The 24,261-nt window shown below is 43.4% G+C and overlaps 1 protein-coding gene across 1 annotated transcript in view; it reads right to left on the bottom strand.

Moving 5' to 3' along the window:
• Positions 1–1,132: 1,132 nt before the first annotated feature.
• Positions 1,133–24,261, bottom strand: part of WNK1 (WNK lysine deficient protein kinase 1) — a 98,349-nt gene continuing 75,220 nt past the window's right edge. Inside the window, exons 20-29 of the mRNA XM_062491884.1 lie at positions 22,784–24,210; positions 20,015–20,098; positions 16,870–16,956; positions 16,162–16,231; positions 14,587–14,666; positions 13,406–14,064; positions 12,339–12,541; positions 11,121–11,315; positions 4,206–4,393; positions 1,133–3,924 (exon numbers count right to left, since the gene is read on the bottom strand). Of these exons, the coding sequence (XP_062347868.1) occupies positions 3,610–3,924; positions 4,206–4,393; positions 11,121–11,315; positions 12,339–12,541; positions 13,406–14,064; positions 14,587–14,666; positions 16,162–16,231; positions 16,870–16,956; positions 20,015–20,098; positions 22,784–24,210 (3,308 nt within the window). The 3' untranslated portion in view covers positions 1,133–3,609. The remainder of the gene's footprint in view (positions 3,925–4,205; positions 4,394–11,120; positions 11,316–12,338; positions 12,542–13,405; positions 14,065–14,586; positions 14,667–16,161; positions 16,232–16,869; positions 16,957–20,014; positions 20,099–22,783; positions 24,211–24,261) is intronic.

Raw genomic sequence — 24,261 nt, 5'->3', positions numbered from 1 at the left:
TGGCCAATTCAGCACTGCCTCCAAAAAAGCTCAGGGAAGAAGCACATTCCACATGTTTGAGTCATGCCCTCGCGGTTGAAACCATATACCTGCTAGGAAGGGAGCATGCAGACCTTCCGAATTACTGAACTCAAAGCTGCTCCAAACCTTTACAATGAGAAACATTCACAAATCTAAAACAAAAACGTAACGGCCTCAGCTTCCTTGGCTCTGGAAACTGCAAACATTGCTGTGCCTCTTCTAACAAAGTCACCGCCATGAGCCTCTCGGGATTGGTCCTTTTGAAAAGGGCAGGAAAACTTATCCTAGGAGCTTTTTTTTCCCTTCGAGGCTTATGCAGCATGACTCATAACAGAAGCTGTTCTTAAAATGGAAAGAAATGCTGCAGCAATTAGTGTTTAGAAATACCAAATTCCTGCAAGTCTGCAGTTGAGAATGGCACTGAAGTTGTTCACTCTTGACCATTACAGTTCCAGTCCGAGGACTGAATTCCTGTTTTTAAGGTCGCTGAGGAGTCCCTTCTCCCAGCCCCGCGGGATGGGAGCACATCTCTGTTCGCATCCAGTTCAGAAGAGCGGGGCAGGGCCCTTACGATGCCCCGCTCATACCTCGGCGCTACAAGCAAGCCCAGGACCCGCCAGGACACTCCCTCCGTCCCTCCTCCACCTCTGCTTCCACGGGGACAGCCACCAACTCGCGTCTGCCTCTGCTGAGGGCATTTGGCAATTCGGGGACAGTCTCAGCCATAAAAGCAGCGACAGCCGATCCCCCCTCCCCGCTCAGGCCACGCCCTTGGTCAAGACCCACCCTAGGGATCACTCCTTGCAGTACCTTGTTTTGGAGTATCCTGTGCTAAAGGCTCGTGACTGGTCACTGCTTCTCATTCAGTTGGGTTTCTTGTATTTCCTGTGACAAACTGGTAAATTGGGTAGCAGTTACAGCACTGCAAGATGAGGACAGAGGGGCTGGAACCTGCTGTTCCACAAGAAAACCCACAGCTCAACCAAAGCAGGTTAGGTTTATATGAACGGCTTCGTTCAATATTCTACAAAGACAACAAACTGCAGCACGGGGCGCAGCCATACGGGAAGGGTTCAGTGCAAAACACAACTAACTACAGCCAGGAAAGCCCAAAGTTTCAATTAATTTTATTTTTTTTTATTTTTATTTTTACAGTGTACATTGTTAAATAATGTAAAGAAAACGCTTGTAATTCAGAAACAGATTTTATGTGGAAAAAGATACTCAAAGTGTAATATTAAACAAAATAATTTAACAGTTCAGTAGCATTAGTTTATTCCTCTAGACTTCAGTTATTCATCCACAGGAGGAGAGGGAGGGAGAAAAAAAAAAAATCAATGGTAAAACCAGTTCTTGCATAACATCAAGTGGAAAAAAACGACCTCAAACTTATTAGATCAAATTTAAATAACCATGTGCTGCATCCAGCTGACTAGTTCCTCTGCCATGAATATTGCCCTTGTCTCATTACTGCCTCAGCTCTGTCCCCACTCCTCTTTCCCCGGGTGTGCTCAAGAGCCTCTCCTGCATCCATCCATCCATCCATCCTTTCAGAGGCTCCTGCCTGGCCTCAGCCCGGGCCCACTGCTCTCCTGCTCCCCCGGGAGCTCCAGCCTGCGCCTGTCCCACAGAACCTCCCCCGGAGCTGCTCCTCTCCAGCCTGGGCCTGCCCTGCTGCTGCACAACAAAGGACAGGAGCGGAAAGCATCTCGCACGTTTCTTTGTGAAAACGGAAGAGTGAGAACATCTGCAGACACAAGAAGTCCCTGTTAAGGCCCCAGCAGGGAACAGCACTCTTGAGATTAAAACAAACGTGGACAAGTAACACCCCTGTGATGCACCAGCCTCCAGGACACTGCTGAGCTGCTCCTAAGCACCAGGAAGCTGCACCCTCATCCTTCACAGCTTTTTGCAGCACTACATAAATACTGGCTGGTATTATTTTGACTTTGCAGAGGAAACCAGTATTTCTTAAATACGAAAAGGGAGAATGACCAAAGCAGAAGATACAGTACAGGTACTAAGAGGTGACAAGTGACAGACAGTGACAGTCCTGGTACCAGCTTGAAATTTGTTAAGAGTGAACAAAATTGTAAATCCTCCAAGACAGACAGAGGAAACTTCTTGATGCCGGCTGTTTCAAGTACATCCATTGCCGGCAATGGACGTTGCACCAGGACAGTCTGTTCCTGGCTTAAATGAATTTAAAAAAAAAAAAAAAAAAAAGGTAAGAAAAGCAATCCCAGCAGACAAGCCCATGCCAACAAGCAATGGCACCTCTCTCTCAAGTCACATCCTGACCAAACATCTTTACCACTTCGCAGGTGGAGTCAAACTGCATCTTAAGTTGGGCCTTTCCCAAAGATACACGTTCTCCCCATCCTCTCTCCATTTCTGACCCAGCCCTCCTGCCTCCAGAGCCAATATTGGTTAAGTCTTGTTTTAGCTTCACCTGCATCCCTCTGTCCCAGCCCACCTGGCCCCTGTCACCCCACACCTTCAGCTCTGCCCACCTGGACAAGTTTCCCCACACAGAACTGCTCCGACCCGCAGCCTCGGTGACCTCCCCTCCATGCTCCTGCTCCAAGCAGGAGCCTGGAACGTCCCGGGCACTGGGCACAAACACCCTACCCTCAACTTGCCCTCTGCCCACCTGGGCTCTGCTGGGAAGACGATGCTAAACTGCAGAAGCAAGAGAAGTCCAAGGCACTAAAATATCCAGCAAGCATACTGGGAGAACAGACAAGTATTCAAGTACATTAATTTATACAATTTTACATTCACATTTATTTATCTAATACAATGAAAATACAAAGGAAAAAGTTAAAGTGTCTCCAATAAGTATAAGGATATAGCTAGCTTTTTTCCCATTTTTTTTTCTTTTTAACTTTAACCCTCTATATTCCACTCATTTTTAAACTACTGTTGTCCAACAACATTTATATATCACAGTGTTTCCACATCAAAACTGATGGTAAGTACATGTCCGCAGGGAACTTTTAAATTTTTTTTAACAATTTAAATTGCTCTAATGCTGCAGTCAAAGCTGTTAATATCTTACTTAAAGCAGTAATGACCTATCAAGCACGGGCTGCACCACAAGTCCATTCGTGTGCCCCATCATTTCAGAGCCAGATACGATTGACTGGGGATAGGGAGAGGAGGGGGATTTGGACAGCTTTTTCCTGATCTTGGTTCTTCAGGAAGAGGCAAGAAGCGTGCTAAAGCCTCATGCTAGGGTTCAGCTCTCCCTCCTCCACACGTGTGGATTCAGCCTCCAACCAGGAAAATTTTACAGCAACACTGTATGAACTGACCCCATAGCTTCTCCTCACAGCTCTCGTTTCACACAAGAGCAGCCCCCTCAGTGAAAAGCACTGTCCCATCACAAGGATGCTGATCATCCTCCTCCCCCTTCCAAGTGTGTGGGGAAAATCCCGCCACAGAGTTGGCAGCAACGGTAGGAAAAGAGAAATTCATTCCCAGTCTGGCAAGCTACCAGTTCATTGCAGCACTAGTAGTTGATACAGGGCCCATCTCCCTCCCCATGTCCTGTCCCGAGGTGTAGCCAGCGGTCTCCGAGCATGGCTAAGTGGTCCGCAGGTTGGAGCCTGGAGGGTTGCTGACAGACTTTTGCAAATTGCTGATGTTGAAGCTTTGCAAAGACGTGGCACCCACGGGCTGGAACTGGCCGAGCTGTGGCTGTGCTGGCCCCCCTGCCCCGCTCCAGGGTGGGGGGAAGGATGCTGCTGGGTAACCGTACTGCTGTGGGGGGCACATGGCCTTGCTGAAGGGACCTAAAGAGGTAGCTGATGCTGCAGGGATGGGCGTAGCACCCAGGGAAGATGTCATAGAGATACAGAGCTGACCTGGTGCCGAGAATTTTCTTGCCATTCCAGGACCCTGAAAGGTAATCCAACCACCAACAGAAGTTACACAACTGTGTTTTAAAAACCACCAGTCCACAATCCACTCCCAATGGGAATTTCCAAGGACAAATGGCCCCCTCCCCTTTAGTTTTCCCCTTCCATTCCAGAGCAGGCAGTACATCCTCCACACAAACAGCCAGCTAGCAGTGTTCTAGAGCTGCTGCCCCAGCTGTGCTCCAGCTGTGTTTGGAACCCTAGGGAGACAGAAAGACACCCACAGCTTCTCACCACAAACCCTCACAGGTCACACCTCACCTCGTAGCTGCTGTGCCCTTTGCCAACTTTCTTGCCAGACAGGTTCATGGCATCCCGAGCCCAGTTATCCACCAGCTTGTGCAGGTCATCCGTGAAGGTGCCCTTGCGGCTCGAGGCGATGGCCGTGGGCTGGGTCTGGGGGGCCTGGCTGTTCACTGCAGCCCCCACTGTGTTGGTGCTGCTGGTCCCTACAAACACAAACACAGCCATCACAACTTGGCTCAGTGCTGACCTGTCTCCAGTGCACTGAACAACTGTGGTAATGGCACACCAAGAGTTAAAATGCCATGCAGATTAATTCTGAGTTTCAATTCCAGGGCACACTGAAGTGGGAACTGCAAGGGCTCCTACAGGCATTTTCTCAGATTGAGAGTGTTTCAGATAGGTTTGCTTTGCAAGAAGTGCTTCAAGTGGTCATCCTAAGAGGGGAGCGGTAGCAGCCTACAGGTCTTTGTAGAAGAAAAAGGACATTAGATTTCAGCACTGAATGACAGCTCAGGCACATAGCTCTCATCCTATACCTCTTAATCAGCAGCAACCACTACTGGCACAGGTCAATTCCACCTGGGAGGACAATGCTGGATGCTGAGTAAGGAGCAGTAAAATCAGCATCGCCAGCTGCTCTGTAGCAAATTATCTCTGCTTTGTGAAATGAAGAGAAAAATTCACCCAGTTAACCAAAACAAAATCCAAAATCCAAAAAACAACAAAAAAAGCCCCAGTCAGAAGCAGCAACTGTTGTTTCCAATAGCTGCCATACTCATGTTCTTGAGGATAAACAGATGGGACTGTCTTCATCCACCCAACAGCCAGGATCATCAGGTAAAGTCTGCACTGCATTAAATTTTGCTTTTTGCCTCTAAAAGCATTTTTTTGCCATTATGTTCAGATTTCTTAAGTTAGAAGAATAAGCATTTGAGATGCAAACAACTAAAACAGCTTAGAGAAGGCAGAAGTGAGAGTATTCCTCAGACAAGCTCTGACAGGTTTCTCTTTTCACTGCAAGAACACTAAACCCCTTAACACAAATGCCAGGTTTCAGTTCTGCTAGAAAGCTTGTTGAACATTATATCCTGGGGGGGGGGAACCAACCTAGAAGCTTTGTTTTGTATAGCCTTCCTATGCCCCTCATATTTATAAACAAGCAACTGCACTCCAATCTAGGGTTTTAAAAGGCATACCTCATAACACGAAGCAAAGAAATCTTGTATTATCTAGGATCTTAAATTCCCAGCAGTACTGCAAAATATCCTCATTTATAGATGTGGAAGTGCCAGTTAACCACTAGGGCAGATGCAACAACAAAAGAAGCATCGGCAGGGCTAAAGACAGCACAGATTGTAAACACTTATCCTCACCTATTCCTGAAGCTTCTCAAATATTTCTACTTGCTCCCTCAGGAGACTGCACCTGGGAAATCCATGAAAACCTGAGTTTACAGCAGGCATTTCTAGAGGGAAGCTATTTAGAGGTGGATCACAGAAATGCCAGCAATGAACATCACATCCCTATTGCAAAGGCCAAATGACAGAGTCACTGTCTCTTGCCTGGAAGTTCCTTCATCTGTCCCACTTTCCCTGGCCATCAGCCACATTCCTTGCCACCACAGTATCATAGAAAGAACTGGTTCCAAACCCCTGCAGGAATGTTTTGTACTGAGGACTGGATTAGGAAGGTGACATACTTACTATGCAGGACAAATAAACAAAGTGTTACTGCCTCTAGTAGTGCTGAGGAGGGAAGGACATGGATCCATCCCACCAGTTCCAGCTCAAGCATGGAAATGGCTCCAGGGCTGGGTGCCCACAGGAGTTGTTAGTGGGGGCAGACACATGCGAGAACACATGGCAAGGGAAGAAAAAGGTTCCCTGAGCAGGGAGTGAGGCTGCAGCACTGATGGAGAGGAGCAGGAACACACTGTGTGGTGCAAGGAAAGTCTGCTGTGAAGTAAGAAGAACCTTAAGCATGCATCAAGTGTAAAAGGCTCTGGATACAATCATTTATTAAGAGCAATGATGTGAAAGGTGAAGTTAAATACAAATGAGGCAAAAGCAAGGAAGAGGTACTTGGGGGAGGGGGAACACTGCCAAAACCAGTAATAATCACATTCCACCGTGAGGGTTCATGCAGGAATTGACACACTTGCTCTCGTCCTCTTCAGGATGGCCAGCATCCACTTGTGCTGCTTCACATTTCCACTTTAATCACTAAGTACTCTGGATCCTGGACCTACCCTGGAGAGCTTCCTCAGGCTATGGAAGGGGGAGAGTTAATCGAGGCATATTCTACAGCATGTTCAGCTGAAGAGATCAAAGATCACTTAGGAAAGAATTTTCCAAAGAACTAGATTAGTTCAGGGTGACAAAGGCTGCCAGAGCTTTGTCTCCCAAAGTGACTTTGTAAGGGAGCTCCTGTCTCAGGTCACGGGCATAACCAGCCTACAGCATCACAGCTGAGCTTTCACCTAATGTCCGTTTAAAACTGACTTCTCAGGAATTTCACATTTAACTCGGACATACTCACTACCTGCAGAAAGTGCCATCCAGAAGAGGCTGAAAAGCAAGTGCTTCAACTTGTAGCATTCCATGGAAACAACCCCCCACATTCCTGCTCGGTCACAGCAGCCGTCCCCAGTTCTGCTCTGACATGAGGGATCTGAAGTGGAACAGGCTCTCTCTCTCCAGCCCACTACCTAGAATGCCTCCATTCTGCCCTTGGATTCACATCCCTCTCCCCCCCCCCCCCCCCCCCCCCCCAATAAACTACAGTCAAATGACACCTTTAAAACAGTCTTCAATGACATGTGCACACACAGGGTTTTCTGAACATCTCTTGCTTTGGGAGACACACAGGAGATATCTGATGGCTTACTCTTAGGTTTTTAAAATGTTGGATGAGTGTCTGCAATTGGATCTATCACTGAGGTGACAAGTCCCATCAAATCCCACACCAAGCAGCTGCTCTGAGTACAACTTCAGCACATTACAGCGAGCAACTGACCCTGATGTTGCTCTCCTTAGCGAGAGCAGAGCTCCACAGGGAAGGGGAGGCTCTGCCTACCTTCACCTGGCTGCAAGAGCAGCACCAGACTAGTCAATACACTAAGGACAGAGCACACATTAGAGGGCATAACACAGACAGACAGATGCTGTGCTGGAGACAGAGTCAGGGACGTAAGGCTTCAGTGACCAGGAAAAGCTGATGAATAGATTTACAATCAGGAATTGGAGATAACAGAAATAAGATAATTACTACAGAGCTGGTTGCAAGGACAGACTTTTTTCACCATCTTCCCTGAAGCACAAAGAGAGAGTAATTTGTTAAAGATAAGAGAAACAGTGAGAAATGTTTAGTATCAGGAAACATTACAAAAAGCTTGGTGAGAAACAGAGGACACAGCACAGCAGGGCTTTAACAGTCATTACTGGGATATTGTAGACAAACTCAAAGACTCATCTGACAGTTTAATCACAAAGAGAAGAGGCCCAGCCTCCTACATTTATTCTTCATAGTTCCCAAACCATTGGGAAGAATGTCAGGAAACACAGGTCACAACTGTTATCACACAGTCACAACTGTGGCTATCATCACAACAGGAAAGCATGTACGTCTTCCATTTTTGCCAGGACATAGGAAGCATTTTACAACTATCAAATTTCAACCAGCAGCAGATTTCTTTGACAGGTCAAGTGCTTTTAGTTTGTCATCCTCTTTTCTCAGTTGTGTGAAAACAGTTCAGACATTCCCTGCCAAGCTGTAGCACTCTGTTTCTCCAGCTGCACAGTTAAAAGCATCAATCACTGCACTGTTTCCTCAACACTGCTGATTCCAGCCCAGTTGTTCTCCAGCTGTCACTCTCCACAGCAGTCTGCAACAGCACTTCAAAGACAAGGCTCCAGGAAGCAAGCAGCCTGCAGCAAGCCAAGTGCCAGGCCAAGCTGAGCCATGCTGAGTATTACCTGCTTTTACAGGACATCTACAATGCTCCTTTCAAAAGGAATCTGTTTTCCTTAGCATCAGTCCCAAACACAAGAGATACACATGCCAGAATACCCTTACAGCTAGATGATGGCAAATTTACAGCAAGCCAAGGCCTTGGAAGTAAATTATACTCTCATATATTCAGTTCAATGTCAATTCTAGAAACAGACTGGCTGTTCTTCATATTCCTTTCCTCAAAAAAAGGACAGGCCAGACTAACAATTTTAAGTCAGCTATGGTAAGAACTGAACATCTTCCAAGAAAGGAGCACTAAATCTTGGAAGTGTAGGTGTCAATGCACATCTGCACATTAATATACACAGCAAAAACATTTAAAGCTGCTAAATTTGAAAAATTAAATCTTTTTAGTTCTTTCTTAGATCCCAAATCCAGTGAAGTGGGATACAGTTAGTGCAAAACTGAACAGCCAGGAAAACGTTTCCCTCCCTCTGCCTCCCTTTCTTTCTCAGAGGATGGGGTTGGTTGCATTGCAGCTGTCGCTGCAGAAGGCCAGGCTCAGCTTCCACACACAGCTCTGGCTCAGCTGAGCCCCTGCCAAGCACAGCCAGACAGATGATGCAGATGTGTGGTAATGCCATGCAGTGCAGTGACGGGAGAGGTCCTGACAGCACTCCAAACTTCCTCATTCCAGAGGGTGGGAAACAAATGTCAGACGTTTTACAGGGTTCATCCTGCAGAAGCAGCATGGGAGATATTGCAGCACTCCCAATAAAAAGCATCACACCAGCAGCCTTGGCTCAAGCATATTGTTATTTCAAGCCACATCAGAAGTTTGAGGCTCTCTTGTAAGCCTGGCCTAATTTAAGTACAAATGAGAGGACTCTGAAAAGAGCTGCAAGCTAGCTTGTGAAGGCTGACAGAATGTCTAAAAGTGTCTACCCACCTTTACTATTTATTTTACATTTAATCTATCTTCAATTCACAGGAAAATCTTCTAAACCTGAGCCCACTAGGAGGTAAGGTTCTTTTGAGTTTGCCTGGAATTATTCTCTAATTGTTTTAAAACCCATTTAACACTTGCATCTTTAGCTGGCCATTTGTTAACGAACACAAGTTGTCACTACCGGCTGCCTACAGGTGGCATCAAAGCTCTGCACTGTCACCAGCTCTGGTGCTGAGAGCATAGGTACACACATCCTGTGCTGCAAGCACACTGCTGGGGGAGGGCAACACCCCACCCACCACTACTGCAGTATCCAGCTAAGGGATAACCTGGAAAAGGAATCTTCCTCACTCTTCCAATGGACAGATTACCCCCTACAAGTCTCACATTGTCTAACATAAGCTCAAGCAAAATTACCGAAGGGCCTTTTGCTAGGTCTCCCCAGTTTGTGTCATTTCACTAACCTGCTCTGAAAGTTTCCTCCAAAGGTTTAGGGAAAAATGAGTGCTTGTTACAGTGAGTTTAACAGCAGAGAACACCTAACACGAGAACCCAAACTTCTAAGGTGTGCTAAGAACAGCTGAGCTGAGCCATAGGATGGGAGGGATACAAAGTGGCAGATGAGGATGGGCTGCATGAAACAGATCCAAGCAGCAGAAACAAAAAACAAAAAAGACGAAACAAAAGCCAGACAAGGAAGGAGTAAAGGTGTTACACACAAAGAGCCAAGCAGGGCGTACTCAGAAATCGGGTCCTCCTGCCACCAGGCTTGAAGGTCACTCTCTCAGATGCACAGTTAAACTTCGCACAGCCTGTGAGAAAACAAGAACGGGGAGAACAGAGAAAGGAGAGGAGAGACAGAACACCACTACAAGATGTTAGCAACTTGAAGTTGGAAGGGTGAAATGCAATCACGACACACAAGAATAAGTCAAAGTGTGGACCAAGGAGTACAGAGACAATATACGGAGTGAGGAGACTCCCTCCAGCACCATCAGACATGAGTCCAAGTTTGTACTGTTACTCTCCGGGACATAACCCAACTATAAAGGTGCAATCTATAAGAAAGCCAAATCCTGGCAGAAGTACCCAATTATTAAATGGTACTGCACAACTCTGGATGCACAACTCTAAATGCAGGGATATGATTCAAGTAGCTCCAAAATGCCTGAAACAGTTCCTTAAAAAAAAACCTCTACAGAAAATTCTTCCTTCAAGTCTGTTTCCATTTTCTGCTTGTATCTCTCCAGTTTCAGCAAAACCACACATTAGAATTTATGTATATAACTGTCTATGACAAAGCTTTTCAAAAGCATGTGCAAGGGGAAAAAAACTAGAACAGCTGAATTCAGATAAGTAAAGGAATCATCTCCTTAATGACAAGCAAAAAAAGCCCTCCTTACTGAACAAATCAGAGCTTTGCCTGAGAAATTACTTGATAACATACTAATAACAACCCACAACTTGAGAAACCTGAGTACATGAAGAATTTACTACTCCCACCATTTCTTTCTCCTACACTGACTCTTCCTTCTAGGATAATCCACAATTAAAGAACATGAGCATTTTTTTACCTTTAATTGTTAAAAACTCCATTGACAGAAACAGCCAAACCACTTAGGAAGTCTAAAAGGACCACGACTCCAAGTCTTCGGATCTTCTAACCATTTCAGTTATCTGTTAACATCAAACCTGCTCTTTCCCCTTCCTTGGTCTCAACTTCTGATTTCCAACCCCCCAGTCTCATCTGTCTCTTTTCCTCTGAGCCAACACCTTTCCCAGGTCAGCAGAACTTTGCTGCCACCACCCCACTGCACTCTCTTGTATCATCCTTGGGGTTTCAGACCTTCAACCACCTCACACTTCACCTGAGTGAGAAGCTACAAATCCAGTTGCAAACATCCTTATCGGTCTCCATGCATAGGCTGGGGACCCCAAAGTTACTTTACACCAGGTACTAAAAATCAAGAGTCACTAAGTCAATCATTCATTTCCACTGCTAATTACACTAACTGCATTTGGAGTCTTACCTTGGCCTGGTGCTGAAAGGCTCGGTACCGAGAGGGCACCATCACTGGTGAAGGCAGAGTAGAGATTTTCACTGGAAGGTGAAGGTTTGAGGGGCTGTAACAAATGGTTCTGCCCTGTCTCTGGCACACTGCCAGGAGGATGAAGGGTCTGCTGAGGGGGCAAGACCGATGGTGCACTTTGAGCTGACAGGTTGCCTAGAGGAAAAAGGAAGGCAAAAAGTTTTGGTTTCCATCCATTTTTGAACCTGGTTAAGCATGACAATCCAGGCAAGAGAAGTAGAGATGGGGAGGGAACTACTCCAGTTTCTGAGAAAGCAGTTAAGACCAGAAAAATTCTTCAGTTTTAAGACAATACTGTGCTGGTTTATGTGTTCACAGAGCTCCTGTATCACACAGTCAAACAGAAATGAGCAGCTAGGATGACTGGATACAGAAATCTCAGCATGACATGGAATTAACAAAATGAATACTCAAGAAGCAGTAACAAATAGTTCTGCTGGCACTGCTGGCTCTCTAATACTGTCTGCTCCTGCTACAGGATTAGACAAACATCTCCCATTACCTGGAGAGTATCCGTCACCCACGTCAATCAATCAGTAAACAGAACAAGTTCCTGAGTTCTGTTTATTAGAAAAATGGTCTTAGTAAGAAAGGCAGCCTTGACAATTGTATCTGATTCTCAATTTATAAGCATAACAAATCTTCAAATCCATTTTGAAAAGCCACTATTTTAACATCCATCAACTCTAAGTAAGTTTCTGCAGTGTAAGGACACTAGTAATATCATGCTTAAACGGAACTAAATTAGGAAAAAAAAAAAAATCTCTGCAGATGAGTCAAGAGACCAGAGCGATTCTGCAAAATCAGTTTCAGGAGGGAACAAGCAGAGTTTATCTTTAAGAAACAAAGAAATATATTGCCATACTGTAAATTTATACTTCCTCCTAGTCAGAGACCAATGACTAATATAAAAAAAATACAAATCACAACTTTAAAACTGCTCTTACAGAACAATGTCACAGTACCTTTAATTGGACTGAAAAAGTCCCAAGCAAGACTACCAAACAGCAAAAGTAATTTCAAAAACTGTAACAGAAATCCAGGTAAGAACAGGTACACACACACCCCTCAAAAGAAGAGACACAGATCTAAAGATCTAAGAATGAGAGACAGCACTTCGTCTATTTCATCTGTTAAAAATATTGAAGGAAGCCTTACCTGATAGCTGAGGGCTTTTATGTCCCTGGGAGCTGCTACGACTGGACTTGCTGCTTTTTCCTTTCGTAGGTCGTCTTCTTCTTCCTGAAAGGGGTGCAGCTGGGGGAATAATTACTGCAGGTGGGGCCTTTCCCAGTTTCATGTATAGTGACTCAATCTCCTGCTTCTGGCGGCTCTGCAGCTCCTGGATCTCTTTAAGGTGCCTAACGAGTTACAAAACAGTGAGATTTGCAAGAATTATATGTATACACATACATGCAAACAATTCCTCCCCCCCAGTCAAGCCTGAGATGCTTCTTTGGTCAAATTCTCAAACATTTAAGAAAGCAGGAAATAAATCTTTTCCACAAATAACCACTGAACACACATGGCAGAACACTTGCATTTTCCAGTGTGTTCTAGCATGGCTAGAATTCCAAAACTAAGTTCCCAACATTGCAATCACAAAACCAGAATAAACAGAAGTACAAAAAAAGCATTCAAAGGCTACAGTAATAGCTAGATTACTCATTTTCTCAGACATACAGCCTTGGAGAATTCTACACTGGTATTGCCTTACAATTTGTTTCAGAGCAGTTGCATACAGAGAATTTAAAACTGCTGGCTACCCTAAAAAAAGTTCAACTTTCAGTATAAATAAATTAGTAAGTCACATTGCTTCACTTCTAAATTCTTTTTCTGAGCCAACAAGGTCTCTTCAGGAAAAGAACCAACAGAAATGCCTATCAGAAATGTAGAGACTTGTAGGTCATTTTCAAACAGGACTCTGTTTTTTCCACTAACTCCAGTGATATGCCAAATCTTCCTTAGATCTATACTCTTGTTCACAGTGCAGCTGGCAGTCTACATACAACAAGGTTACAGGGTAGAAAACTCAGCCTGGCAAACACGTACATTCCTCTTTTGTTATAATTGTATAGTGCTTTCCCACTAAAGAACCTTACTTCCCACACAAATTCTGACAATGGTTCCTGACACTCAGCAAAGGCTAAGGGAAGTACAGGTGACATTCATATTAATCATGTTACACCTCTTCCATACACAGCCACCCCAAGTAAAAGCCTTACTTCTCCCGTAACCGACGGAGCTCCAACTTCAAGTCTTCATCTTCGATATCTGACTCATTGTCACTGCTCATGTAGGAAGAGTTAAAGGAGTTGCTAAGGCTCTGAACAGGGAGGCTGATCTTTGATCCCAAGTGCTGGACAGAGTCTGGGCTTCCTGAGCCATCATCCAAATCCTTAGCCATCCCACTTAGAAAGGCAGCCTCCGGATCAGAGGATGGACCATTCATGTGTGGGGACTGCCTTGACTCCAACTCTTTCTTCGGAGCTGCAGCTGAAGCAGCAACTTGTTCCAAGCCCACAGAGAGAGGAAGAGTCATTGGCTCTTTCTCAGCACAGCTGACCTCATCCCGAGCCTTCAGCACAGAGAAGCGCCCCACTTGATCCGTGGTCGTTGTCACCTGAAAGCGCCCGACCTTGGTGGCCTGAGCAGCATCTCCCGGCAGCGACAGCCCAGGAGCTGCCTCAGGAATGCCATCCACCACATCCAAGGAGGTGGCAGCCACAGCCCCGCTCTTCTGGCTCTCAGCCTGCTTCACCAGTGTGCTCTCTGGGCTACTGCCAGAAAGGCTTGAAGAATCAGTGGAGGTGGTTTCAAATTGCACTGGCTTCGTTTCAGGTTTGTCACCCTCTTTTAGCACATCATCTACTGCCACGGATACCTAGAATAGAAATACAATCATGCAGACTTCCTTAGTTTTTCCTTAACATGATGCTTTTATTTCCCTTAATGGTAAGATACATGTGAGTAGGGAAAATAACTCATTTCCTAGGTGTGCCAGAAAGCAAGTTACTGCTTCCCTCCAGGCAAAACACTACCACACAAAGCAGCACTTCTGTGTAATCTGTGTGGAGGATTAACCCCACCAAACAGCCTCAGCTGGGACCTCCTTCATGAACAGGACACAGTATAGTGAGCATACCAGCACTGTTAGTGACAGAGCAGCCCACCATTAATGACCAAGGCCAACAGCTAAGGCCTGCCATGATGAAACCCTGTGTTCAGAGCTCCAGACCTACACAGACTGTGCGATTTCTGCCCTGAATGGAAACATCATCTGCAGACCTGCTTGCACAAGTTCTACACGGACAGCAAAGTCCTGCACAAGGCACACTGAGCTGGCACAAAGAGGAACCACCCAAAGATGCTGTACCAAGAGCCACTTGAGTTTAGCACTTCCTACCTGAAACCGTCCCATCTTCAGCACACTGGCTCCTGCTGCAGCAGCCACAGCACTACTCTCTCCATCACCTGCTGCCAAAACTAAGGAAAAGAGAAGGAGATTACAATGACAATGAGCAACAAATTATTTCAACTCCAACCATTTATTTTTATGTACTTCAAACTCAACTATCTGTTAACTCCAAAGAAGCTTCTGGACTCATAGCACCATGTTAATATTAAAATGTTCATTATTAATGTTAAGTTGAAGCATTTTTCAGCAAAGTTTCCCTGCACAGTGTATTTGCCCAAAGTACACTTTTAGGCAACAGTAAAAAAAGCACACTGATTTCAAACAGGGATGTGAAATAGACAAATAATAAAAAATAGAGCTGAAATTTATGAAAGAAAAAGCTTGTTCTGATTCAATACCCAGAGTGAATTCCTAAATTTCACAAACACTGGGGACAATTTATTCACAGAAAAGGGGCAAGTTGAAGAAATGCTATAAACCACATTTACTCAAAGCAGACTATGTGAAGTTTTCCAAGCTGGACTCTTAGGTGTCAGCTCCTAATTTTGCTCTGTGCACTGGCAGTATAAAGTTATGAAGCTGAGAAATAACATTCTATTCTTAAATCAGTTCTGTTGGACAGCTTGCTCTGTTTATCAAGAAACTTCCCAGTTTATTTACCTTTACCTGCTAAATTTAAAAGGCAAAACCCAACTCATTCTAGAGCAGATTAATAAATTCTATATTATTGTTCACCAATGTCTCATTCATTCAATATTTTAATTGTTTTCCATCAAGGTTTTATTGGCTCCTGAAGGTTTACTACTCAGCTTCAGAGGCACATGCATGTTAAATAGTGCTTACTAGACAGTTCAAGACAAAATCAGCACCATACAAACAGCTTCTTTTAAAAACAGAAAATTTCAAAAATTAAAACAATTAGGTGAATACTGACAGGAAAATCTCAGATTATTTTGTATTTTTATTCCCCCCCCAATAACTCAATTCATACAGATTTCAAAGTCATCGATCAACCACTGATTTAACTGGTGATCATCCAGTCAAACCTTTCGTTGTCCCAAAGCAGACAGAAAGAAGTCTGGGTTTCTTACTACCTTTCTTAAATTTTTAGTCGTTTAACCTTGGTTTCTCTGTTCAAACAGAAACGAAGCACCCTTAGCTAAGGGAGAGATATCCTACATGCAGAACACAGTGTAGTAACACAAAATGAGTCCTACTGTTGTTGCCAGGAACATAGCACATGACAGAAATCAGTTCCTTCAAGTCCTGATGCTGCACCTTAGCAGGACAGTGGAGACTCTTTGTGAGCCTTAATTTAGCATTTTGGACAGCTTTAAATCCTAAACGAGTCACTACAGTGCAAATATATCTATCATCCCCCCTCCTCATGGCCTACAGGGGGAAATTTCAGTCTGGCTACTAAAAACTAGTAAGATCCCCTCAAAGAGCTGCCATTCCATGACTTACTAAAAAAGGCTATAAGCTTCCAAGTGGTTACTCAATTCAATTTTGATTTCTATCTCCACGCTGAGAAATCACCTAAAGTATTCATGGCTGTCTTACCATCCTTCAGAGACTGCGTTGCTGTGGACACTGTCCCAGTAACTGTTGTTGATGCTACTGAGGGCACAGACTGCAGGTTCAATGAGGAAAACAAAATAAATTAAGATAATTAGCAGTTTCATTGAATGCCAACAAATCCAACATAATGCACATTACACTTCTGGGTTTTTTTGCTTCCAACAAGGACAAAGTATGACCCATGAAAAGACAAATGCAAGACGAGATTTTGCAGGCCTTATAACCCTGAGGCTGTGTGCAGATCACCCCTTGGCCTGTGCAGAAATAATGCATAAACAGCCACTTGGATTGTCAATCATTGTCTTCATTCAGTGGAAGCTTTTAAAATTTCAGATCCACACTTTGAAACATCCCTCCCGAATTAAGACTGACATATCACATACTGCTTGTTTAGTGCTCTATCCCCTATTCCACAGTCACTTCCATTTCTAGTTTGGTGACATCACCACAAAAGTTGAAATAACAACTAATACCACAAATAGCCTCAGGAAATTATGTAATCTATTGCAATATACAGACTTTCCCGATTTTGGTTGACTCAGTCCCACAAACTGGAAGATGACTCTGAAATTTTATTTTTAAAAGTCTAAATGCTGGTGTAGTGATATTAAAAGCAGTGACCTAAGAGTACGACTTTGACAAAACACTGAGGTTTTTCAGACTACTAAACTGCCAACATTGCAAACATACACAGGCGGGAGCAGATGTCACTGGGACGGTCTCTGGACTAAGGGTTCTTCTCAGTTGAGCATCCAGATCTTCCAGTGGCTGCTGGGACTGAGAAAGAAATGAATAAAACAATGTCCCAGCTCAGGAAAAATAACACCATTGTTGAGAAACAGACACATATAATACTAAAACTTAAAGCACTCAGTACAGCTTTCATATTTCTATTAAGCTTCCTTCCTACACATTTAGATGTAATATGTATAGCACAGTAAGACTGGAAGTAACTCATGCAACATATTTGTTCAAAATCAACAGAACAGGAAAATTAACTGGAATTAAAAAAAAAAAAAAAAAAAAAGAAAAAAAAGAAAAAGAAAACTCCACAATACCACTCAAAACCAATCAACCAACAAAATATCCCCAACCCACAAGTTCCCTCAGGCAGGCTATATAGATGGAGTTACTTGAAGAGGATGGAGAGGGGCAGAATCTCTCAAGTATGCTTATTACTTAGATTTCAGCTGTTTCAGTTAAAATAGAAGATGTTTTTCAAACTTGGCCAGTCGGATCGAGGAGAGGAAGAGCAGATTTTGCCTAAAAATATCTTGAAGATAAAATAAGTCCCAAGGTCTCAAAATTATTAAATTAGGGCCAAGCCCGTAAGATTCACTGAAAGAAGAATGTATTGTCAGATACCATTAAGTTGCAATTCCAACCCTACAGAACAGACTTTTTCATCTAAACTTTAGCATTATTAATATTTCCAAGTCTTTTATGTCAAAAAAAAGCCAAACAAACAACCCAAAACTGTTTTTAAAATTGGAGATCATGACAACATAAAAATACTACTTTCCATTGAAAGTTAGAGGTAGCCAATAGCATAGAGATGCTTTCAGCAGGTTGCCACGGTAACATTCTTCCTGACTTGGGCAAAACAAAAGCCCTGACAAAGCAAAACCAAAAACCCTAGGAACAAGAAAGCCTGTATCAATTCCATTATACAAAAAGAAAAGCAGAAGATGCAGACTTTTATGACTCCATTCAGAAATCCAACTGTTTAGCACCAAGTGAGGTAATTTAATCCAACGCTGTAAAATAAAGGGTACATGTCACCTGAAATACTAAGTAATTCTCATCACTTATGCTCACAAGAAGATTGTTGCTTCAAGTAAATAAAGAGCCATCAGAATGATCAGGAAATACAGATTTCCTTACAGAACAAGGGGACCAAAATTAAGCTTGAGAGATTAATCTAAGCATACTTTAAAAAGCAATTAAGGAATAAATAGAACAGGTATTTAAGACTACGGAACAGACTGTTCAAAACTGGTCTTGAGATGACGTGTACACTGTCTGCAAATTACGAGTCTGCTACTAAGGAAAGGGAAAAAGTTGTGTAATCACCTACTAGTGACAGAAGCAGCATGGAAGGTAAGCCTATCTACTTTAGGACAAGCCAGTAATTTTCCAGATAGTATTAAGGGACATCAGCAAACGCTCTTAAACAGTCAATTAGATTTGATCCAGTTGGTGTCCTCCAATTTTGTTTCACTCCTAGACAATCCTTCTGAGTTCAAATGAGAAGTGAAATTCGGTAAGTTGTTTGCAAAGCACTAGAAGCAAGGGATCTATATTTGTGACTCTTCCATGCCACAAATCCTGCCAGAAATACCTATGACAAACAGGAAGCAGCCTTTTTCAATGGTACCATGGCTTGAGTCATAGAAGTGGCTACAAGTGCTTTTAGGCTTAGGGGAAAATATTGCTAATATACTGAGTTTCCAGCAATGAAAATGAAAAGGACTATGAACTCCCTATGACTGATTTTAACCAGCTGTCTCCTGATCCATCTGACACCTAACCACGGGAAGGATGCAGGTAAGAATTATCACCAAATTGTTGTCGTCTTCTCCTCAGTAAAACCATGCTTCAGAAAGAACCGACTAAAAGAGATAAACCAGCTTCCGCCTCTGAAGTCAGGGGGAAAAAACGTGTTTTGTTCTTGCTCAGTTTGGAGGAAGAAGATACCCATTTCCTTGCTACTCACAGGGCAGGAATATGGCTTATGGCTCTAAGATGAAGATGTAAAAAGAAGCTACTTTTAGAAAATATTTCAGTTGAATAAGCCTTTTTCTTTCAACTTCAGATGTCATTTGCCTTAGTTGTACAAACCACACAGAATCACAGACTGGGTCAGGCTGGAAGGGACCAGAATGTTCATCTGCTCAAAGAGGGCCATCCCAGATCACATGGCACAGCATTGCATCCAGTTGGTTCCTGGATATCTCCAAAAAGGGAGACTCCACACCCTCTCTGGGCAATCTGCCCCAGTGCTTGGTGACCTGCACAGGAAAGAAGCTCTTCCTTATGTTTAGGTAGAACTTCTGTGCACTGGTTTCTGCCCATTGCTTCTTGTTCTATTGCTCAACACCACCACTTACATACAAAATATCCCAGCTGACTATTGTACAAAAGGACAGAAGCTAAGCAGGGGAAGCCACTGCTGCATTTCAAGTCATGTTTATGCTAAGGAACTTCAAATACCTTTTGCAAATCTTAAAAGCCTAGTGAAATCAGAATGTAGTAATAATCAAAAAATTAAAAAAAAAAAAAAACACACAGACAAAAAGAAATAAACAACCAAACAAAACGACAATCATCAAAAGAAACAACCAAACTCCAAAGTCTCATGAGGAATTCACAAAGACAATTCTACATTTTCATAAGCATTTTATGTATTATTTTGCTACAATACCCTTTCCAAAACAGGTTCAAGTTTTATGCACACACTCTGCTACACTGTATCTTTAAAAAAATATTTCAAGTTCATATTAACACACTAAAACCCTTAAGCCTGATAAGGCACTGGGTACAGCACCCCAAAGGCCAAGGTGCACAGAACCACAGAATGATTTGGGTTGGAAGGGGCTTTGAAGGTAATCCAGTTCCAACACCCTGCCATGGGCCAGGACACCTTCCACTAGACCAGGTCGCCCACACCCAGTGCTGAAGCCAGTCAGGATACTGCTACAGTTACACAAAAGGGGTTACTCAGTCAAAAGAAAAGAAAACCAAGAACATTAATAACATGCAATGGAGAGTTTAATTGAAACATGCTCTCTGAAGGGAAAAGATGCAGATAAAAATCTGCCAAGTTGTGTAGCACCTGAGTTAGTGATGGTCCTGGAAAAGGTGGCAGCTGCTCACTGGATGGAGTGCCAGCCGGAAGGTCAGAACCTATTGGTAGCACCTATGGATAACGAAGAGGAAACGCGCGTCCATCAGACATGGAACAACAGAAGGATCAAATACCAAGCTACAGTCAGTCATGTCATACAACAGAAGCCTTAATTTTTTATTTTTTTTTTGTAGAGTTCCTTCCCAGACAGTTAACATAGAGTCTTTATACAGAGACTTGCAACCAAGCTGGGAGAAGTTTGATTTGTTTTCATTTTATAATCCAAATTATCCTTGAGTGGCCACGATTTCCAGTTTAAACAACCATAGTATCCAGGAATAAGGTATCTTGGGGATATTATTTTCAAGTCTGGAGGAAATGCTAAAATAATTCTTCCAAGAAGCCTGATTTCTAAAATGGTGCAAGAATGTATTCAGTCTCCTTACAACAGATCTATGTTAACTGTCCATTAGAAACTGTGAGCTGCATGCTTCCAGCAAATTGTTCCAAGCAACATGACTTGAGAACAGGAACTGTCAGTGCCCAAGGATGTCTCCACTTGTTGAGGAACAGATTTGTAGAGCTCTCATACCCATCTTTTGATCCATCACTTATTTTTGAGCCTGAAGGGTGTTGATGACCCACAGAAAGTGGTTAGGCCATGCAAGTGGGTAGGGGGAAGTCATCCAGGTTATTTGGAGGAGGTTAGAGAGACTCGAAAGGTTAGAAGGAGGCATCAAGGCCTCCTCACCAGGTCAGACAGCACATTCCAGTTAGTTATTTCCATTGTTAGGGAAGTGGAAAGTTCTAGGAATTAAGCAACCCCATAACACAGTTTGCAATTCTTATTCTCAGCTGTCATCTTGAGGTTCGACAGCACCCATGAAGTCTGAGCACACACAGAGCCTCGTGAGTTACAGTGCTGGCCAGCACGCTGCCCCTGCGTGGCCGTGAGCTCTGCAGGACAGGGCACAGCTTAAACTGATGCTTCAAATTGCAGGAGTAGCTGCCCAACAAAGATGCACTCCCGGAGTTATCTACCCTCCTAGTAACATTTCAGCAGGAGCTAGGCAGAGTTGTATTAGCTCAACTTTTTTGTACATCAGGAACACACATGTGAGAAAGTTACCTGTTCTGAGGCATGATAAATTTTTAAGCTGCAGTAACTTCATCATTTAGTTTATAAGTAAGAGGCAAAGCATACTTTAAATACATTTGTAAGACAAGCTGAAGCACATTTAACTGTCTAGATTAACAGTCTGGCCATAAACAAAATAAATACACAGACACAGTCTAGCAAACATCAGAAGACTAAAGCAAAAAGCTCCCTGATGCTCAGCAACAACAAAGTGAAACTAAAATTAAGCTTTGCAAAAAAAATCCTTAATTTATACATGAGAACTTCAGAGAGGAGATTTCTACAGATTTCTACAACTGACAATCAAAAACCTTACACCTTTATTACATTTAAACCCAAGTCTTTATAATTACAGGTTTGCAATTAGCAATTTTCTAACTGCTCGCTCCAGCTGTTCCTGAACAAATACCAGTTCCATTTTTTTAATACTATTTCTTTACTAATTTTCAATTTAATTGAAATATTAATTTGTGTCTATATTTCCTAATCAAATTTTTGGCACATATTCCCACTCTTCCACAGCAGAGATTTTTTACTGTCTTTGACTACAAAGAGTACATGGGAAAGACTACTAATAAATGGAGATGCTGGGAGCATTGGCTCAATCTGCATGGCCTGAAACTGGTTAATAGCAAAGCTGGCTAAAGACAACCAACACAAAGTGCTGATGAATACAAAAAACATTACAGAAACAAAAAGAAGTGAGTATTAAAGTTTTTGGCTTGTTAAATGCCTGAAAGTTTCTTCAATTTATTTGGGGGCCACTTTTCTATGTAAGGAAAGGACTACCAAAATATTTTAAAATACTGTAATGTGGTGTGTCCCCACACAGGCAGACATTTAATAAAAAAATTCGCATATTGATATATCTGGTTGCTGAGCAGATAGCAACATCCACAGCCAGCACCTCTCAAGTGGTTACTGTGAATCATTAATTCTTTGTAAAAGTATGTTTTTCTTGTAGAGCATCAGTCAGTTAACAAAAAAAATAAAAAGAAACAAGTGTTTGTTTTCAGAATCTTTTAAATTTCTCAAAATCATGCTCTCATAAATGTAACATTTGAAAGGAAAACAGTATCCAGGTATCAAATAAGTAGTAGAGAAGTAAAAAAAAAAAAAAAAAAAAAGAAACAACCCCTTCCAGTCAGATTCACCCTTGAACTGCAAAGAACAGCTTCATGACAGGAAGCAAAATTATGCTATCTCAAATCCACCACTTGGTGAAATATACAACCAACCATCTCTGACTAGTGGTCATGTACACAATAAAAAGTTATTTAAAGCAAGATATCAAAATTCTATTTGAAAAAATCAGTATAGAGAAAAAACCCCAAACAAACCACAGTTGCTTCACTCATTATTTAAGAAGAGAAACTAACAGCAACATAAGAGACATCTCTCATAAGCATAAAACAGAATTGGACTTCTTTTGCCCATTAGGGGCAAAACAGAACACCTCTTGAGACACACAAAAACAACCAGAGAATAAACCTTTCAAATACTACATTAAATGAAGAAACTTCTTCCTGAATAAATATTTTGCTTTACAAAAAGAATCCTGCCCAAGAAGGTTGTTTCTTGCAAGCACTGAACATTCCCACCAACACTGCATTTCTTACCGGTGCCCTGCTGAGAGGGGGCTTTGAAGGAGAGGTCCCTGGTTTGACTGCTGATGTGGCGATGCTGCTGGAGGCTGAGATGTAGCTGGCTGGGGTGATCACTTGCCCAGGAGTGGCAACTGGAGTCAGCACTGGCAAGCCAGTTGGTCCAAGAGGCAAACTGCTTGGAGGTATACAAGTGCTAATGGATGTCAGGGGTTTGGTTGGTGCAACAGCAGTGGTTGGGATACCAGGAACAACTGTCGTTTCCATCACCAGCGAGGTCTCCAGAGACACCGATGGATGCACCGTGCCCACGTTACTGTGCTCACTGAAGAGAGACCGTAGCTTTTCTTCCAGGGTCTTGATATCATCAATACCAGGGGCTTTAGACTGAGCATCAGCATCAGCCTCCAGACAGTGAACGTGAGGCTGGTTGGGCAATGGAGCTGGTTGAGGCTGGCTGTGGATCAAAGTCTGCTGTACTGCAGGCAAGTTAGTGACTGGTTGTGGCAAGACACCAGGCAAGGGAACCTGGGGCAACATGGGTGTTGCACCTGAAATCTGGGGTAGGACAGGTGTTGATGTAATTCCTGATGGAACAAGTAAGGGATGGATCACTGGCTGAGAGACTGAACCACATATGCTTGATGCAATCGAGGATGATAAAGGTGCAGAGATTGGAAGAGATAAGCCAGCTGCATTGCAGGGATGCGATTTATCCAGAGAGCTCCCACTCTCAGGTAGTGACTGTGGAGCGCTGACAACTGTTGTTTCTGCCAGACTGGACACCGAGCCACTGCTGCTGAGCTGGGGAAGCTGCAAAGCCACGTTCTGAGCCAGAGATGGGGCAACAGACGTCTGTGGTGCTGCCATACTACTCACAATCTGTGGAGTAGACTGAGATGTCACAGCTGGTGCAGCAGCACCAAAAGCAGTGACACCAGGAACCTGGGCAGATGGCAGTGCCGAAGACGATGGTGTGCTGATATTGGGAGCAATGTCTGCAGTCACTGGTTGGGGAGGCTGGGATGTGGCAGATAAGGAGAAAGAAGCAGGGGCGCTCACGCTGGAAGTGACACCTGCCAATTGCTGTCCAGATTGTGAGGCTGGAGGTGGAGAAATAGAACTTGGCACACTTGTGCTTGGTGCAACTCCAAGAGCTGCATTTTCTGAAGGCAAAGTAACAGATCCTGGAAGAGAAACACCAGTGCTGGAAGAAACAGATACTGAAGAAGTAGGCACAGATGCAGGAGTTGCACCACTGCCCGCCATGGTAGAAAGCGCAGGTGGAAATGGTGGTATTGTTTGGTTGAACACTGGAGGGGCTGTGCTAGGTCCTTCTGTCATCTGAGCATGTCCCATCTCAGAGAAAGCTTGCTGCAAGCTCAGTGATGATGCTGAGTGGGAGAGATTCATTCCAGGACCATGTACAGGAGATGCTGCAACTGGAAGAAAAGAAAATCATCAGTCCTTTTCCTATTTATTATCCATGAAAA

This window comes from Cinclus cinclus, chromosome 4 (assembly GCF_963662255.1).
Source record: "Cinclus cinclus chromosome 4, bCinCin1.1, whole genome shotgun sequence".
NCBI classification, from domain to species: domain Eukaryota; kingdom Metazoa; phylum Chordata; class Aves; order Passeriformes; family Cinclidae; genus Cinclus; species Cinclus cinclus.
The sequence above is the reverse complement of the archived record's forward strand: the minus strand, read 5'-3'. Positions and strand labels throughout refer to the sequence as shown.